At 35.7% G+C, this 19398-nt stretch overlaps 1 protein-coding gene across 18 annotated transcripts in view; it reads right to left on the bottom strand.

The window, feature by feature from the left end:
* ADGRL3 (adhesion G protein-coupled receptor L3) overlaps positions 1 to 19398 on the bottom strand; it is a 464227-nt gene that overhangs the window by 120875 nt on the left and 323954 nt on the right. For 14 of the 18 annotated variants that reach the window (XM_054566788.1, XM_054566790.1, XM_054566791.1 and 11 more), the window contains 3 exons: positions 18336 to 18439; positions 9800 to 9985; positions 6764 to 6802 (listed from right to left, as the gene is read on the bottom strand). In XM_054566788.1, coding sequence (XP_054422763.1) covers positions 6764 to 6802; positions 9800 to 9985; positions 18336 to 18439 — 329 coding nt within the window. The remainder of the gene's footprint in view (positions 1 to 6763; positions 6803 to 9799; positions 9986 to 18335; positions 18440 to 19398) is intronic. The other 4 variants (XM_054566793.1, XM_054566798.1, XM_054566797.1 and 1 more) reach the window with 1 other exon arrangement.

The following is a 19398-nucleotide window of genomic DNA, read 5'->3' as shown; positions in this document are numbered from 1 at the left end:
TTGTCAAAGGTGCAAGTAGCAACTTTGGTTCACAGAAAGTGTGTATTAAAGACAAAAAACTAAGGAATAGGTAAAAAATGTTTAGAAATACATACAATACTAGATATCTGGGCCTTGGAATTTTTTTAATTAACCAAGTGTTGACATTATTTCCATCCTTGAAAAGCTGTATCAGTATTTCTGAGCAGATCCAGCAACACTTGACGTCACTTCTCTGTGAAACCTGAGCTTGAGTGGACTCTTGGATGCCTTCTCCTCCAGGTCCTCCTCCTTCCTCAAGGCTGTCCTATTGTTGCTTTCCCTTCTTCTCCCTGGTGCCTTAGTGTGGCAGTGTCCTAGCTCTCAGTCCTAGGTTCTTTTGCCTCTCTACACTCACTCCCTTGATGAATTTATCTAGAACATGGGTTGTAAAAGCCACTTAAACATCATGAAATTATTTCAAGCCTTACCTCTCAGCTGAACTTCAAACTTGTATATCTAACTGTATACTTAACACCTATATTGCATAGCTAATAGGAACCTCAAAGTTAACATGTCCCAAATAGATTTTTGTGCCCTGCTCAATAGATCACAAATTAGACCATCTCAATAAACGGTGACCTCATTCTTCAAGTTGCTCGGGTAAAACACTTTCTGTGATTTTAACTACTCTCTTTCTGACACCACATACAATCCCTTAGCAAATCCTGTTTGTTCCACTTAAAAAAAATAAAATCCTGAATGTGAATAATTATCTCAGCATCCCACACTCATTTTGTACTACAAGTGACAATTATTTCTATTTTTTCGTTTTTTATTGAATGTATTGGGGTGACATTGATTGACAAAATTATGTAGGTTTCAGGTGTCTAGTTCTATAATACACCATCTGTATGTTGTATTGTGTGTTCACTATCCCAAGTCAAATCTCCTTCCATCACCATTATTCTCCTCTTCTATCTTCCCCCTACCTCTCCTTTCCCTCCTGTAATCACCACTGTTGTCTGTGTCTATGAGGTGTGTTTGTTTGATTTTTGCTTAATCCCTTCACCTTTTCAACCCACCCTCACAAACTCCCTCCCCCATCCCACAACAGCTGTGAATCTTTTCTCTGTGTCTATGAATCTGTTTCTATTCATTATTTCTAAATTGCTAACCTTGTTTCAGCCCTTAGTTTTCCTGTTATAATCTACTCTCCACTTTTTATTTATTTATTTTTCATTGATTTATTTTATTTTTAGAGAAAGGGAGGGAGAAAGAGATGGAGAAAACCATCAGTGTGTGGTTGCTTCTCACACACACCCGCCTGGAGACCTGGCCCAAAACCTAGACATGTGTCTTCATTGGGAAGTGAACCAGCCACCCTTTGGTTTGCAGGCCAGTGCTCAGTCCACTGAGCCACACCAGCCAGGGCATACACTCTACTTTTTAAACTCATCAGTTCATACCATCCTTCTGGTCAGAAACCTACAGCGGTTTACGCTATCCCTCTAAATAAAAGCCAAAGTCTTTGCAATGGTCTATCAGATCTGGGCCCGTGGCACCACAGAGAGCCATGCTCCCTTGCCCCCTTCTCCTTTGCTTGGCTCCAGCTGCACTGCCTCATGGAACACCACGGGCATACTTCAACCACAGAAACTTTCCGTCTTTCTGCAAGAATTTTTTTTTTTTTTCTGCATATTGCATAGTTCACTTCTTAACTTCCTTTAGAGTTTTGCTCAAATATCACCTCAGTGATGCATTTCCTGTTTTTGTAGGAGAGAAGAATTTGCCGCTCCAAAATATATCTCTGTAGCATAATAATTATTTTAAGCTAGCTATTTTTAAGAAACAGCAGTCACAGGAGAAGCTCTGCAAACTTAGAAGAGACATTTGCTTATATAAAGGAAAGCTCCATTTGTCGGGCGCCTCCCTCTGAACCAGGAAGACAAGGATGACTCAGTCTCTGAAACCCTTATCACCGAAGAACACAATGACTTAAACCTACAGAACAATCTTACCCTTGTTTGTGGCACTTTCTTGGTTATTTCTCATAATTGACTCTCCACCCTCAACATTTATCTCCTTTTGTTTTTAGCTGAGAATGGTATTTAAGGTGATAGTTTCAGCCATTTTGGCGAGTTACTCAGTTTTCATTACACTTTTGTTTTTTTCTTGCTGATCTGTCTTTATTTTTAGACCAGCAAAGAACCTAGAAGGGTAGAAGAAAAATTTTTTTCACCCCTACACTTTCTTGTTTTTTTCTCCTTGGCATTTATCATCATCTCATATATACCATGTATTTCTTATACTTAGTGTTTCATTTATATTCTGCCACTAGAAATATCACTCCAGGAAAGACAGCAGTTTTTTCCATTATGTGCACTGCTGTATTCCCGGTGCTGATAATGTTACTGGACACATGTGCTCAGCTATTAATTCTTGAATATTTTTGTTGCTAACTACTATGTAATATATTTCCAGTTAAAGACAGAGATTGTTTCGGCCTTGTTGGTACCTAGGAGAGAGATTTCTAGTGCATAATTAAGGTAAAACAAAATAAAAATAAAATGGGCCAATAAAACTTCCAAATTGAAATTTTTAAAACGGCCTGTTTCAAAACTTTGCAAGCCCTAAAGAACACATAGGCCATCTTCCTTTAAAAATAAACAGGAATGGAAGTAAGGAGAAAGGAAGTTAGAAAAGAAGGAAACCAGGTATGTGCATGTGAGCGCACGTGCATGTGTGTGTGTTTATTTTAATTGTATCTACCAGTTTTTTCAGATCAATTTTCAATCTGACTATTCAGGTGAAAGTAGGTTCCAAAGAATGACTCAAAAGACTCACATTGATAAATATATGTACAGTACTTGTATTTCCCATTAAGTCAAGCCCATTATAGGCTCTCTAGGGAGTATACGCCACCTCTGAGGTTTGGAGGACCAGTGCTCGTAAGAACTAAATGATTTTTTTTAACGAGGAAAATGTCCTGCTTTTAAAGCAGTGCAAAACAAATGCCAATTATCCTTAATAGTTCCTGCTGAACAATAGAACAATGCTAGCACTCCTATTAAAAGGTGGAAACTTGGGGTTAAAAAATGAGAAAAAAGGTAAATCTCAGTTCTGGTTACATACGTAGAACCCAAAGGCAGTTGTTCTTTAGCTGACTGAGGTCACACTCCACTCCCAGAATCTCATGAAAACCACAAATCTATCCTTGGGTTGGTGGGTTACACTCCCCAACTCCCCTGCCCCGACTCCATGACTAGAGTTACAGACTTCTGCAATTCCCTCATACTGCGATGGCTATAATCAAAAAGACAGAAAATAATAAGCATTGTCAAAGACAGAAGTAACTGAACTCCTCACATATTGCTGGTGTAAGTTAAAATGTGCAGGTACTTTGAACAACAGTTGGAGACTTCCTCCTTTAACACAGTTACCATTTTTTTCTGCTTGTATTTTCTTCTCCCAATAGAATAATTTTTTTATTCATAGTCTCCTCTGGAAAAAAAAGGACCTCAAAGGAAATTAAATTTGTATTTGGCCTTAATATAGCAGTACAAATGATTACCAGACAGCCAATTCAAATCGTCTCAAAAAAAGAGATTAAAAAAGGTTTACTTTATACCACCCCTGAAATATAATATAATCAATCAATAAATATAAACCAAATGATATACCCTGACTCCTAACACCACATAACAGAGTCAGTTCTGCAATAACAGTATCTTAGAGATCAAAAGCCTGAGCTTGGAAGACCTAGTTGAGGATTCCCTCAATTATTATTGTATGATCGTATAAAAGTGATTTGATCTTCCCTGGACGTCCCCACACAGAGTGAAGAATAGCAATAATTATACCATAAGATTGTTGTGAATATTTATTACCATAAGATTGTTGTGAATATTTATTAAGAATTTATGCAAAATGTGTTGCACAGCGGTGGGCACACAATTAGGGCCTAATAAGTACATTTATTCTTAATAATAAATTAAGGCTAAATTTATTATTAAATTTAAAAAATGTATGGTAAATTATAATACATAATAAACTGGTGTTGAAAAAGCACTGGATACATGTTGTAAGTGCAGTATTAGAGCCGTCAGTGCTGGCTGTGTGACTTAGCCCAGTCAGTTCATCTCTCCAAATCCCAGCTAACTCATTATCTCTAAGGTTCCTTCTGGTATGATTACATCATAGTGGCTATATAATATTCACATGTAACACAAGATTTACTTACTTTCTCTGGCATTGAACTTAAAACTTTCTTCTTCAATGAAGGTATGTATTATGACTAAGATATGGTGGTAATATTTTTTTACTCTGACAAATGTTAATTTTTATCTTTGGTAGTCAACAAGGATTTTAATATAATCTAAAATTACAACTAATTGAAGGAAATAAAATACATTGAACCCAGTGTATCTCTTTTTATTAAAATTCTCGAGATTCAAGCAGATGAGTGTTTAGGAGATACACATATTATTCTAAAAATCAAAGAAACTGCAATACTTCGTAATTGTTCTCCTACAGATCAGTTATCATAGCTAAAAGCTGACTGCCCAGATTTCACCGCATGTTTCCTTTCTTTGGTCAATAAACAAAAGGTAGGAAGCAAGGAGTGAAAGATAGGTCTAGCTTATTCATGAAATAGACACTGTACCTCTAAAAAATCAGAAGCTAAATGGATATATATGGTCAAAATCAACCCTAGAAGAATATTGTTTATGCATATGGCAAGGTCATATTTTTTAAGAATCTCATGATGACTGAACAATTATCTTTTTTTTCAAATTCAATACATGAAGGTCTTCAAGTAAAATTTATCCCTATTTTACAGAGAGCTCAGAACATGCTCTGAACGTAGAAACAATAGGTAACGTTTCTTTAAAATTCAAATAGACTAAAGTATTATTCACTCTAGAAATCATAGAATAATTAAAACTAACAGCAGTAATGCCATGTATTAGTGAACACAGCATTTCTGCTTCACCAATATTCTGTGTGTATTTGATGTTTTGAAGATGTTCGGTCAATAGCTGAAACATTTACCTATAGACAGTCAATTATAACACCAGGAAATCAGCCACTGAATAAACCGTGCTATTAATTTTCCATCAGAGATTTGTTTTTGAATGACCGTGCATTTCATAGATTTAAATACTGAAAGGCTAATTACCTCCAAGGCCCCATTGAGGCGTTAGCACAGATTGCAATAAAAAACATTCTAAAATTGCCCAAAAATTATCTTCAGCTTTCATTGCTGTGGAATACTTTCATTTCTCTATTGCACATGCTAAGAGGATAGGAGATATATATATTAACCTCCAGAACAATTTTCTTTCCCAAAACCTTAGAAAAATAAACTTGAACATTTCTGACACACAAAGATTCACTATATGTTAAAGTAAAATGTAACGTAAAAGCTTATCTTCCTAACATCTGTTGGATATTCAAATTATTACTTTTTTCCTTTTAAATGACCCTCTTGCAAAATACCCTCCTTGTTAATAAACTGGTCAGGTTTAGTTTCTGGACTGCCAATCTGAGAACCGGGAACTTTGGTTTCTGAGGGTGTCTCTCTTTATGTATGCAATTGGCCTTCCCCTTTAAAAAATGGCTATGATATACTTAAGGAATAAAGTTTAAAGTCACAGTTTCAGATTTTTCCTTCCTTCTTGATGAAGGGGAGCATCATATGGCACCCTAAATTGTTCACTTTGACATGTGGATAATTTTTAGCTAAAGGCAATCAAGACCAGCAGACTCAGGAAAATTTTTACCTTTCCCGTAACTACCTAACAGCATTTAGATAGGGAGCCTATAGTAGAAAAAGGGCTATGACCAGAAAAATCATTTTTTTAATTTGAAAGAGTTGTCTGCATGGCAGAGCTAACATCTGTTCACCCAACATCTGTGCTTCTCATTCTCCTGCGAATTTCCCTCCTCCCTGTAGAAGCCCTGGGCCCCATCCCTTTCCTCAGCCCAGGATGGCATATAAACCCCAACTGCACCACTTGCCTTTGAGTCTCATGTCTTCATAGGGCTCGCACACATAATTAAAATTCTTTTTTTCCTGCTAATCTCTCTCACATCAATTTTATTATTAGACCAGCCAAAGAGCCTAGAACGGAAGAAAGGAAAATTTTTTCTGCCCCTACACTGCCTTCCTTCCTTTCTCGTAAAAAGAACTATAAAGCTTATTACTGGGATTTTTTTTTTTTCATACAGAACTCATAAATATTGACATGGTTTTTACCTTGCTTAGAAACAGACCGCAACACGTTAACCAGAGGAAAGTTACACGTATATTGGGATTACATTTACGTTGGTTTGAATCACAGCATGCCTTGAACACTGTGGTATAGGCACGGTATCACAAGTATCCTGGACGAGTCCTGTTTTACATGACTCTGGCTGCCATTGTGAATGACTTGCTACTCAGATATTAGCTGGCCCAATATATTAATGAAATGTTTTCATACACACCTCTATGAGGAAATCAGAGAGAAATACATTACACCCAACTCACCTTTTCATGATGGTCACAGTTCTCACCCCCCAAGCTGCACCTCCTTCTTAGTCTTTGGGTCTCTTGTGTGATGGAGCACTGGCATTGCCACATCTTTTCAGCACACGCCCTCTCATACAGTTTCTCCATTCCCGCCCTTGATGCCCTCCCTGAAATGTCTTTAGTTCAACAGTGTTTCTTATCATTATTTTTCTCTCAGATGCCCATACATGCGATCACCAACAAAGACAATTCAACAACTTAACACATTTATAAAAACGCGGAAAGTACCTGGACATAGGCTCTGCAAGAGCGCTCTCTTTTCTGAAGCTGAATCCATTAAGACAGCAGATTAAACACAGAATAGAAAAAACAAGTTAGTGACAGAAGGAACAAGAAAAATAAAAGAACACATCTACACAAAACACCTTATTTTGTTGTGTACTACTTTCCAGAAGAGAATGAAAGCTAAGCAGCAGCAAAATGGAAGCCATGGCTTGAAAAATAGTGGCCAACACACTTTCAAGAACAACCCAGGTGAACACTGGATGGTGTAAAGCTGTTAATGATGAAAAGAAATCTTGGAATAAATTTAGTAGAAATTAGTAAAAATCAATATACTTCATTCATTTGAAATGATTCATTTCCCATCATGTTAGTTATTAATTCATGGGCCACAAATGAAGACATATGAAGTTAAGTAATTGATGACAAAAATTTGGAGCTCATTTTTTAAAGATAGGATGTTGTTTGTGGTTTACATATTATATAGATGGTTAGTATGCAACCACAAACTATGTATTCAAACATACAAAAAATTCTTTTTATCAGGAAAATAGAAGTGCTCGTTCATTATGACTATTTATTTTAAGGGACAAATACCAAGAGATAAGAAACTTCTGATTTAACGAATGTAAACAATATCCTGATTTACCACTGCTTTTATTTTTTAAAATAATTTCTTTTGACAGTTTTGACCAAATAAAAATTTATGTTTTAAAAACTTCTGTGGGATAAGAAGACTGTTTTTGTTTGTTTATTTATTTGCATACACAATCATGTTTTACTGAGCAAAAGGTTAACAGCAAGTCATGTTCGGCCCCAAACATTTTTTCCCAATAATAAAAATAATAATTAATACACTTATGTACACTATTTAAATAAATGACCCAAAATTATATAAATTGGATTGCAGTTTTCCTACTTGTTCCTATTTTTTTTTTTTTAATCTCCCTAGCCTTGATTGTTGAAGGAGAAAATTACTCAGTTTTAAGAAGCGGTTACAGTGATGCCTTTTATGTGGCTGACACTCTCCCAACTTTAATTCATACATTCTTCGATGAGCATAGAGCTGTTAACTCCTCTCAAGAATTAAGCGAGGAATGAGTGCAAGTAAATTCCCAGTGCTGTCATTTGGATCATTGACTCGCATCTTGTTTTTGCAGGACTCTAAACCCTCCAGAATTTCAACATGGAGTACAATTGATTTGTAAGGAGTTGACTTTGCAGATGTGATGGGTTATAACTGTTTCAGGGAACAGTGGGAACCGCAGGGAATGAGAGTAAGCCAGCAAGCAGGTGAATAACCTTTGCCCTCCCATCTCCTTATCCCCCATGCAAATTAACATATGACAAACCACATTATATAAACAATTGAAAAGAGCCAAATGGGGGGGAAAAAGAGAGCATTAAAAAGCTTTACAAATGGAAATTTGCCCATTATGTAGTTATTTGATATTCGGAATAGGCAAGCTGATTAGCTGTAGCCAGTTAGAATGTGACATTAATTGCCAGCTTTACCTGATACTGTCAGACATCAACACTACTTTTAAATAAAGATAAAAAGTATTGCTATAAGTAATGTTATGGATATGTAACATTAATAGAAATTACTACTTGCAGTACATTATGATAACAATAGCTGGCAGCAATATTCATTAATAGCATCCAGTCAGCCTGCATAATAACACATTAAAATCTCAGCATGCCCAGATTACTTAGGCAACTGTAGATTATATTCTACCAGGGGCTCAGCTGATTTTTATCATGGATTTAACAGACAAAAATAACTTCTTTATGCTCTGCAGTAAAAAAAAAAATTATATATATATACATATATATATATATATGATAAAACTGAATATGTTTTCTGAGGATGAAATTGCAGCAAAACAAAAATTTATTTGCCAGATACAAATCAGGCTTTCTTATGTCATACCATCACTATTTAAAAAATTTCTTCCATCTAAATGAGTAAAACCCTCAGTTTAATAATGTACAAAAGAAATATACATATATATACACACACACATACCATGCTACAAAGTCACTTTTCATTCTAAAGGGGAATGTTCATTTAGTGAATTCCATGAAGGACATAGTCAGTGACAAATTCTTACTTTTTAGGTAGTAAGCTTAGCATAATATTCAAGACTTTAAAATCCAGTTTCAATAACTTATCATCTCTATTACACAAATACTTTCCAAAGAACACAAGTCATTTCATGGTAGTAATTCTAATATCTTTTTACCATGAAATTGATTCACCATGTGATATTTTGTTACATGTATTATATACCTTATAAAATATAAAGTACATTTTATATATTTCTGTAAATAAGGTGCTTATATAGTATATAGGTTATATAAAGTATACACATAGATATAAAATGCTTATATGTGTGTATAATTTATACATTTATATTTATAAATATAAATAAAATATATGCTTTCTGAAATTTAAAAATTGAATTATTTACTATCAAATTTGCTGAAATTAAATCTCTTAAGTTTTATTGTAGTGATATAAAATGTTAACAATTTAAGTATCAAAAGGAAATAAAAATTAAAACCTAGTTACCTGTCCCAGGAGTTTTTAAATATAATATTAATTAGATCAAACTATTTTATTTTAAAAATATCTATAAGGAATTGCTAATATCCTTTCTCATTGTTCCTGTTTTTTAAATTTCTCCTTATTGATTAGAAATTTATATTATTGTTAATTATTGTAATATAAAGTTTGAAAGGAAAAAATAGAAACTAAATGAATTATATTTATTGATCCTGCCAGAATTTAGTACACAGAACAGAATAAATAGTATAAAAAATAGAAGTGTAAATTCAAAACATATATGGAGAGATTATAACTTTTTTTGGATTAAAAGCGAAACATAGTCATAATTACAATGAAATAGTGAAGTGAATTGACTAGCTAACTAGCAATGCTCTTTAGAAAGATCTGATTTTATTTGAAAAAGAAATTAACCAAGCAAGTCTCACTGACTTTACTAGAACTTTGCAGTTATATATCACTAACGTATTTACCTTGTTCAAGCTGCGCGCAGCGCTGTCTTTTCCACCTGGAGTCAAGTTCCGGAGCTGTACATCCAGGAGGCCTACCAGCTGATCCATGGCACGGACAGAGTAGGTGATGTCTCCGGCATTCAAATGATTCCTTGTTTGTTCAGCCAGCTCTCTAGCAATGTTGGCAGCTGTCTCTCCAGATTTCAACTGCAATTTTGAAAGCAGAATAAGAAGGAAAACCATCTTAAGCAATTTTATTGGTCTCTGTGGATAATTGCTTTGCATAAAAGTTATAATCATTGAGCCAAGAAATAGTTATGAAACTCCATCTTCATCTGGAATACATTCCCTGAGTTTTTCCGTTAATCCATTTTTCTCTCCAGTACCTGACTTGAAATTCATGTCTTTATGAAGCTCCTCCTGAGGAATCTTACTTCAAAAACTTGTTCATACCTTAATTATCCATTTGGGTGGCTAAGTCTATTTGCCCTATGATTTTTCTGAGTTTCTAAATTGGATGTTGATGAGGTTGCATTATGAATCCCCAGCCGTATTCTTAGTTCTCAGAGGCAAGTACAAATTTTCCATTGTGCCTAATTTAGCACTTAGTATACAATGAATACACACAGACTGCTAAGCTCTGTGAGAATTTTCTCCTAAATAAAATCTCTGCTTTTCAAAGTGATCTTCGTCCTCTTACTTACTAAATGGATATTTTGCTCCCAATGCAGTAGGTAGCAAACTATTGCTGTTTCTAGCATTTTCCTTTTCTGAAACTCTATGCTGATTTTTCAAGTACATTCTATAAGAATATATCAAATTGGCAAAATTCCAAAGATGTTCAAAGAGATAAAGGTTAATCCCATAATCATATGAACAAATCTAACGGCTCTGGGTAAAATGAAGGTAGAAATATTTTGCCCTATTATAATTTAAACATATAATTGTTAGTATTCAGCATTTTTTTTTCTTTTTGTAAGTACAGTCCAATGTAGAACTTAGTATCACAAACAGGAAAGTCCGCTTTTCAATGCAGTCTCCCTATAGCTTACAGAAAGCTATAACGACCATAACTAAAACTCTTAGCCAAGTAGGTTACCACTATCCACTCAGGGATGTTCAACAAATGTTTGTAGCGGGATTGAATATTAAGGAAACAAATGAATAAATTAGAGTGATTTGAACATCTATATTATTAGTAATCATATCCTCAAGTACATAGACAAATTTTATTCAAAACAGTAAAACATTTAGTAACACAAAGTGTTGGCAAGAATTTGTGGAAATGCGTATCTCCCTTGTAAACCACTACTGAATATTTGCACAGCCCATGTAGAACAAATCATCAGCTTCATGTATTTATTATATTTTATGTAACACATATAAAATAATAGTTTAATGTTTTTGTAGAATTACTATTGCTTTACTTTGTTAATCATTGTTTTCTAGTTTTATTATCATTTATGTTGTTGCTATTGTTATTATGACATTGCTTTCTTCTGCTTGTTACCACTTAATACTGCACTGACTTTCATTACCTTTATCAGGGAACATTATGAAAAGCAAATTATTTATCAAACAGAGAAAAACGTAAGTAATAGCAATGGTATTTTCATAATCTACTTCCATTTTATTACTGTGTAGAAGTACATAGTTTTTATCATTATTTATTACAATATCTAAGGCCTATGTAATTTTTCTATGTAAAACTCTAAACTTTTTCTTCATATACAGTAAGGAAAAAGTTAAAAATGTAGATGACTAATAAGATAAACTATAATTCTTCTCAACATAAAAAATGATGCCATTGACTATACATGTATCAACGGCAGATAAAAACAGTGAGTCAAATATGAAAATTACTAGTTCATTACCTTAAAAATCATAGCTACATGTTAGCATTCAAGAAGTATTTATTTACAAAGGATAAATCTAATTAACTTTGCAAAAGAACTCTGAAACTCAATATGCACCAACAAGAAAGCTGTAAAAAAATCCCTAAAGTACAAACAAGTTATAAAAGTGTTTATAATAAAAAATATGAGAAGCATATTTTTAAAGTAAAACAAAAATGATGTAACTATTCATTCTGATCCCCTTTTTCTCTTAAAAGAGAAACCGTAGTAAAAATCTTTCATTCGCTCAATAATCATTTGGACACTTGTTGTTCCTTGAGTAAATAAAAACAAATGTTATATAGCTTTTGCACTCAGGAAGCTCACACTTTACCACTTGGGGTTGGGGTAGACCAGGAAGGAGGTAAAGACATGATATTAATTCAATAATGCAATTTTTAATAGCAGGAATGTATACGAGGTATTATGGAAATACAGCACAGGGGTAACAAACACCTGGATATGGGGCGGGAAGGCAACAGAAGGACATAACCAGTGAAACAACCAGCCTTAGAGGAAGGTGTAGGTGGTCAAGTAAGATGGAATACTGCTGTGGAATACTTTTATGTTGAGGAAGCCAAGAAGAAGCTATATAAAAAGTAAAGTCTAGAATAACCATGGTTTGGGAAGACAGGCTACTGTAGGTATAACAGAAAGAAAAATACATTTTTCTTACCTTCAGAATTCCGTATTGATACCAATATAAGTTGTATATGTATGTAATAAATATATATTATATCCAGTTTTTTTAAAATAGGATGAACATGTCTGTTTTTATCTTTAATTTCAACCATTATTTATCCTGTCTATATTTTCATTTGTTCTTTAGTGAAATTTGAATTTCTAACAGAATTGCGCTATCCATAATTTCTAATACGATACAAAATGGTTCCCAATAAGGAGCTTACAAACCAGTGAGGGAGTGCTGTTAATAAATTAACGGCAGAAGTATTTACTTTTAATTTTTGTAGTGCAGTACAGAATCCCAGTTTAAGGGCATTTTAATCTGGTGTATGAAGTTAGGGAATAATTTAGGAAATGCTTCTCTAAGGAAAGAAAAAATTGGGTTGGGATGAGGGTGGGGGTCTCTAGGTAGAGAGAACAGCTTTTGGGGGTCCCTGTAACTGAGGTGTAACCGGCTGGGGAGCTGAGCAAGGAGAGGATTAAACAGCCCCCTTTGGAAGTCATTATGAAGATTTTGAGAAATGTCCGAAGAGAAAGGTAAGGCATAAAATACATGACTAGGAGTGGCCTAATCCTATTGGCGTTGGAAATAAAAACTCAGGAGAATGAGCTAGAGCAGCGATTTTCAACCAGCTTGCTTCTTTCTGCACACTGGTGTGCTGCAAGGATTTAAAAAACATGCAATCCTTGACTATATAGTTAGGGGCACTGACCTCTTTCCCCTTAGATAGTCAAATAAAAAAATGAAAATAAAAAATGACAACAGCCAACACAACAATAGCTGTCTGGTATGAATGAATCAAATTTATACCTATTTTTTTTTTTGTAAGATTGGCGAAAAATATAGTACATTTTTTGGTATGTTGCAGAATTTTAGTAATTAGTTTATGTGTGCCGTGAGGAGAAAAAAGGCTGAAACTCCTGAGGCAGGGGGTTCGGGGAGTGAAGGAGAGGCCTGCGGGGGGCCACAGGAACGGGAGCCTCTGAGGGTTAGCGCAGCCGCGGTGAAAGGGGCCTGACCAGGAGAGACTCACGCGTTCATGAACAGGCCTCCTGTCTGACTGGATATGGAATGAGGAGGGAAGGGAGGCACCAAGAGCCATGCCCAGGCTTCTTGTTTCCACGAGTCGATGGTGTCCCCTTAACTGGATTCTCCCGTAGCCACTGAGACCTTGACATTGATGGCTCAGTTAAAGGTGGGCTTGCCAGACCAGGCCTTCACTGACTACACTCTTCCCACTGGCTTCCTGAAGCTACTCGGCTCTCTTTCCAATACTTGTATTTATCACCATTGTTGTCAGGGATGACAATGATCTTATTTCCATGTAAAAAAAATACACATACCTTTAATCTGTCTCAAGTCTTCTATGCAGAGGCAAGATTGAAATAAAGTTATCCTGCATATCCTAGCTAACAGGCCTCATTAAAATGTCTAACTCTAATATTTCTTCTACTCAATTCTACTAAAATTCTTTCTGAGAAAAAAGCACATGTACACTGAGACATTGTATGAATTTGCTGAGGGTCAGTAAATTAATTCTTATATTGAAGTGGTGGGGCGAGAGCTGGGACTTAAATAGGTGGGGGGAAACCCTGCATCTTTACTTAAGGATAATAATTATGAACGAGATGGATATTATTTACATTTCAACTTTAGACAAAAGTCAAAGGGATTTTTTTTTTTAAATAAGCCCGGTCCTTGATGAGATTTATTACGTCCAACATTGATTTGGTTTCAAAACAATTTGTAAAGGATTTACTCCTAGTGTTTAAGTATCTGGCTACGATTTCACTGAAAGATCTACATATTTTGCTATAAATCTGAGTGAAATAGATAACATAAACAATTCAAGACTTCTTTCTTACATCTGAAAAAAGGTTAAAATAAGTCTAAAGTCTTGAAAATCCCACCAAGCTCTGATAAAACTAAGAAGCAATTTACTATAATTTCATATTAGATCTATGAGATTAAAAGAATGAGAGAATTAAAATCTAGGTAACAGGATTGAACCTAGTCTTCCAGGGCAAACAACTGACTTACTTTATATTGAAAAATAGCAATAATATTGCCTTGATCTACACATCCTTCTTTTAAAACTGCAGGAAGAACCCTACTTACCTCAGAATTTGTCAGTGTCTTGTGTACAAACACAAGAGACACTTCAGTTTGCCAAACATAGAAAGATTATTTCCTAGTGACAATTCAGGCATTTCCTTTCCATATAGTAGTTGGGCCAGGTAATGAAGAAGGAAGCACACTTCACTTTACATGCAAATAAATATGGAAGCTATTCAAAACTGTAATCTCACAGAATTTTAAATTGAAAAAGAGTGGAGAGATTGTGAAATGCAATAAACTCTTTAAAGGTATCCAAACTAGAAAATATAAACCGTTTTTAAAAAATTTGACTCTAAGCAAGAGATCAAGCCAGAGACCGTAATTTTGGCAAGCAGTTATTAAGAAAGGTGAGAAAATAGGATGTTTTGCCACATATGTTTGAGAAGACAGAGCTATGAATTACTTTGCTGGCTTTCAATAAAACCTCAAAAGTATTTGAAAAACAGTAACATGAAGGGAATGTCTATCTTTCTATCCATCCATTTATTTTTACCTACTTTTCTTGCTATCTATCCTGCCACCTGTCTCTCTATCCCCATTAGTCTTTCTACCTCTCCCTGCCTCCCCACTTTCCCTCTATCGTTGCTGAGGTAAAAGTCCCTTTGTGTACAATTTTTGCCTTTCCTTTTCTGTATAAATTACATTTTTTGTTTAATTTCATCATTCTGAAAGTATTCTGGTTAGTTTGTTTATAATAAATATCTTCACGATATTCTGATTTTAAAGGCTTACATTTTACTCTAGTGAAATGTAATCTGCTCTCTATTACCACACAAAATTTAATTTATAATATCACCAGTATAAAAGTGGCCTGAATTCATTTGTGAGTCAGAACCCATCAACATTCTTTGCATGTTTTCTCCCTCCCGGCCTGACTACAGGGGAAAGAGCATAACTTATTTCTTAGCAAAAATGAAAATACAAAGTTTGCTCTTCCCAAGTAAAGTAAGCAATCTCATCCATTTATTTGTGTATACTTCCTGTCTATATATGTGAGTAAACATTATCAATAATGAAACGAACAATCCTTCCCATGGTATAGATGCAGACTGTGACCTAGAACTGTTCCTTCATTTAAAGTCCTCAGAAGTACTATGAAGCCAGAGAGGAGGTGCCTCACATTCCAGAGCACATTCACCCACGATGCAGGCTGGAAACTGAATACACTGTTTCAAGAAGAGAATGACCCCTCTCCTTTCTTTTTTTGTCTATGCTTTCATGGGGGTTAAAAAGCCTTCCTTCGCTGTAAAAGTTTGAAGTTCACAGAACTACAGTGGGGGAAGGCCAGGAGGAGTGAATCACTGAAGATCCCTATTTCACTTTAATTTTCCAGCATGGCACTAAAAATCCATTAGAGACAAGGGGGAGCCCAGAGCAGAGGACAAGGGATGGGACAAGGGAAAGGAAGAAGGGAGGGTACGGGAGTGAAAGGAGATAGGGAAGAATTGGGGATGGGAAATAGAGGCAGGGTATGAGAACAGGAGCTAAAAGCTGAGACATGCTGGCTATTTTCCCTTTGCTAGTTCAGAGCCACTTTCCACCCTCCTCCATCAGGCTCTCTGCCTTAGCAGGTGGACTTGCCTGTACTTTATTAAGAGTGGCCCTCTTCTCTGGCTTCCCTTTGGGCTGGGCCCAAGGGGAGGCTAGGAAGGTGAATGAGCAAGGCAGAAGGTAAGGTCTGGGGTTTATTCCCCTAGATCTGTTTCTGAAATGTTTCCTGAGGCTATGTTCTATCTTTTGTATACATGCCATCTTTCCTCTCAAGGATACCCTGCTTCCAATTTTTAGTCATTCCTTGGATCCAGCAACCACAGGCCTGGGATTGGGAACAGTGCTACTCCTGTTACTAGCTCTCGGTTCCCGATCTGTCTCTTGTAGTTCACCTTCGCTCCCCCACTTCCGCTGTAAACGACCCTCTTCAATGTTCCATCTGTTTGTTGTTGGGGCTCTGGCACCAAGGGAGGAAGTAGGCAAAAGTGTGAATTTGGAGGAGGATGCTTTGGGGATGGGGGAGAGAGAATGCAGAAAAATAACTTTGTGAACACTGCATACTAATCCACTTTTGGAAAGAAACCTGTGCAAATGCCATTTATATTCAATGAGTAGCATAAGTATATAGTGGTTATGAGGGGCATGCCAGGTAAAAGGGTGGAAAGAAGTTAAAGAGACTAGGTCAGTGAGGATGTGATAGCGAGGCAATCATAATCACAATTAGCCAGAGTGGTTGGCTATGCATAATGCCTTGATAAAGGCGGACCCAAGTAGAACACCAACTGTAACACCGACCCTGGGTTAGTTACCTAAGTCAATCTGTTAACTGTTACACCTTTGAAGATTTTATAAATTTCAGTAATCAAGCTAAGGTATTATGATAAATTCCAATTGGCTAAATTCTATAATCTTAATAAAATTATAATGTAGCATAATTTTGTAGTTCTACAGGGTCCAACAGAAATGCTCTGGAAGAGTAGAATGTATTTGTTACAAAACAAAAGCACCCCATCCATAAATCAAATGGGCAACAACAGCTGTCTGGTCTTTGCAAGGAATTATCTCTTTTGTCATAAGATTAGCAGGTCTGCAGAGAAAAGAAAAGAATTAAGCGTCATTAAAGTCGCCCAGTAATTTCTGCAATAAAATAGTGCAACCATATTCAGGAATTGTCATGAAAACCACTCAGTGTTCTAGGTGAATTATTACTGAATTAATATTAACCCCTGGGCTAAGTATGTAGGAGTATTTTTTAAAAGACAGTAATGTAAGGAGATAGGCTACTGATCTCTTAATCTGATCACATCTAGCAAGAGTTATTTGCCCTGGGGTCTGAGCTACATTGTAATAAAAATCAAAGGACATAAAAACTGTGGCAGGAACAGTGCTGAAATTGGAGAAGATCATTATGAATAGCAACAAGTATGGAGATGCATATGTAAGAGGGTAACTAGAGTTAATATAACCACTGTTCTTCCATGATTTAGGGTAAATAGATAGTTACGGCTCATCTGCTAAATGATCTACTGAGTAGATATTTATGGATTATTATACAGTATATTATTGAGGATCAGCCTAGTTAAAAACAAATAGAGGAAAGAGCAAATGGCACAGACAGGCTTTTAGTAAGGCCATCATTTGTAATATTTCTAAGGAAAAGTCTCTTTCAGAAATTCCGTAGCATAGCTAATGTGCCATAGAAGGACTCTCCATTTTGGAGTGAATAAATCCACACAAATTGCTATAATAAAGATTCATCCCGTAGCCCTTTTGGCATAAATGCACATCTGGTCTCTGTTTGTAATGAAATCAATTCAAAGCCCCACAGTGCATTAATAATAAAAATGTTCAACATATTGCAACCAAATAAGCCCTGCAAATTTGAGTCTGCAAAATTCTGTCACACATGTGTGTACTTTTAACACTGATAAATGATTAGGTTACAGGACATTTATCAAATGGCTTAAGATTCCAAAGGTAGACATTTTTATTGTAATTATTATTTCCACAGGGAAACCTATATATTTGTATGCTAGAAGCTTTTGCTTGCTTGATTTATAATATCTCTTGGACTTTTTAATATCTGTAGTGCACAATACCACAGACATTTTATTAATAACAAAGTTATTATAGGTGATACCGCCTGGCTTCGATGAAGTCCACAAATTTGCCCTCTAAGAACAACAAAATTCCAGAATTAGCTAATAGAATGTCAGAGGTTGTCATTAAATATTAAATTAAATTAAATTAAAATGAGAGAATTTTTACACATTAAAAAAAAAAATCTTGATTATTTTGTTTGCAGCAACGATAACCAACAACACAGGACCAAGATTCTGCAAACCTTTTTGTCAGTCACATGATTTACCTTCTGTGTTATATGGTTGACCCAAGGAGAAGAACAGTTGCTCAGATCTGGTCCTTGGGGATCCCAGATTCCATCAGGAGCCAGACACAAATAAGTTGATACTCCTAAAATAATGAGAGAAATAGGTCTTAGGTATTCAAACCATTTTTCTTACAAGGACTTTATACCCATGCTATGCTTTAATATGAGCAAAGGTAAAAATGAGATCATTAAACTGAGATAATGTCTATTTTAACCCAATGTACAGCAACTGGCTGTGGAGAAATGTAATACAACAAACGAAAACATTCAATATTTTTAAAGCACTCGTTGGCAACTGTGCTGGGTATGGGGAATAACTTAATGAATTAGGTGGCTGTGGTATCTGTCTTTATGGGCTTATTGCTTGAGTTTTCAGAGGCAAGATAGCAAGTGAGTCTTACAGCAGTTTTCAGGTTTTTCAGGAAAATAATGTGGGAAAGGGCATTTGCAGTGGAGGAAAAACATGTTGTGCTTGGGCAACTTCAAGTATTTTGAACTGAGGTCTACTGGACAGGGTGGGTGCTTAATGGAGTTGGAAAGGCAGACGAAGCCAGATCATAAACTCCCTTGTCTGTCTTGTGTGTGTGCTGGAAAATCAACAAAGATCATGAAGCGGATGAGAGAAATGAACTGATTAAGGTTTTAGAAATATAACTGGGGTGGCCTCATGGAGGATGACTGGAGGGAGCGATGTGGAGGCTGTGAGGAAGCAGTTGCAGTGATTCCAGTCAGAGGCTGTGTGGGCCTGAACAACAGGACAACCGAAGAAACAGAGAAAGGTAAAAATAAGACCCAGTTTATGAACAGTCACGTCGGGGTGGGGAGCTTCAGAAGGCTTCCTTTAAATCTCTTCCTCAGTTTTCACAGAACAGTGATGATTTATTTCTGAGTGCAAAGTGCTATCAAATAAAGTATTTTCACTAACTTTCACAACAAACATCAGAAGTAGGGGGTTGTAGGAACACCAACGAGAAACTAAGAACTAAGAAAACAGAACTAAGGGGGCAGGGCTAAGAAGGAAGGCTTCTAACTGTTTTCTGAT

Source organism: Pteronotus mesoamericanus, unplaced genomic scaffold (assembly GCF_021234165.1).
Source record: "Pteronotus mesoamericanus isolate MK-2021 breed Mesoamerican mustached bat unplaced genomic scaffold, CSHL_Meso_final contig_180, whole genome shotgun sequence".
In the NCBI taxonomy this organism is placed as follows: domain Eukaryota; kingdom Metazoa; phylum Chordata; class Mammalia; order Chiroptera; family Mormoopidae; genus Pteronotus; species Pteronotus mesoamericanus.
This window is presented reverse-complemented; position numbering and strand designations above follow the sequence as displayed.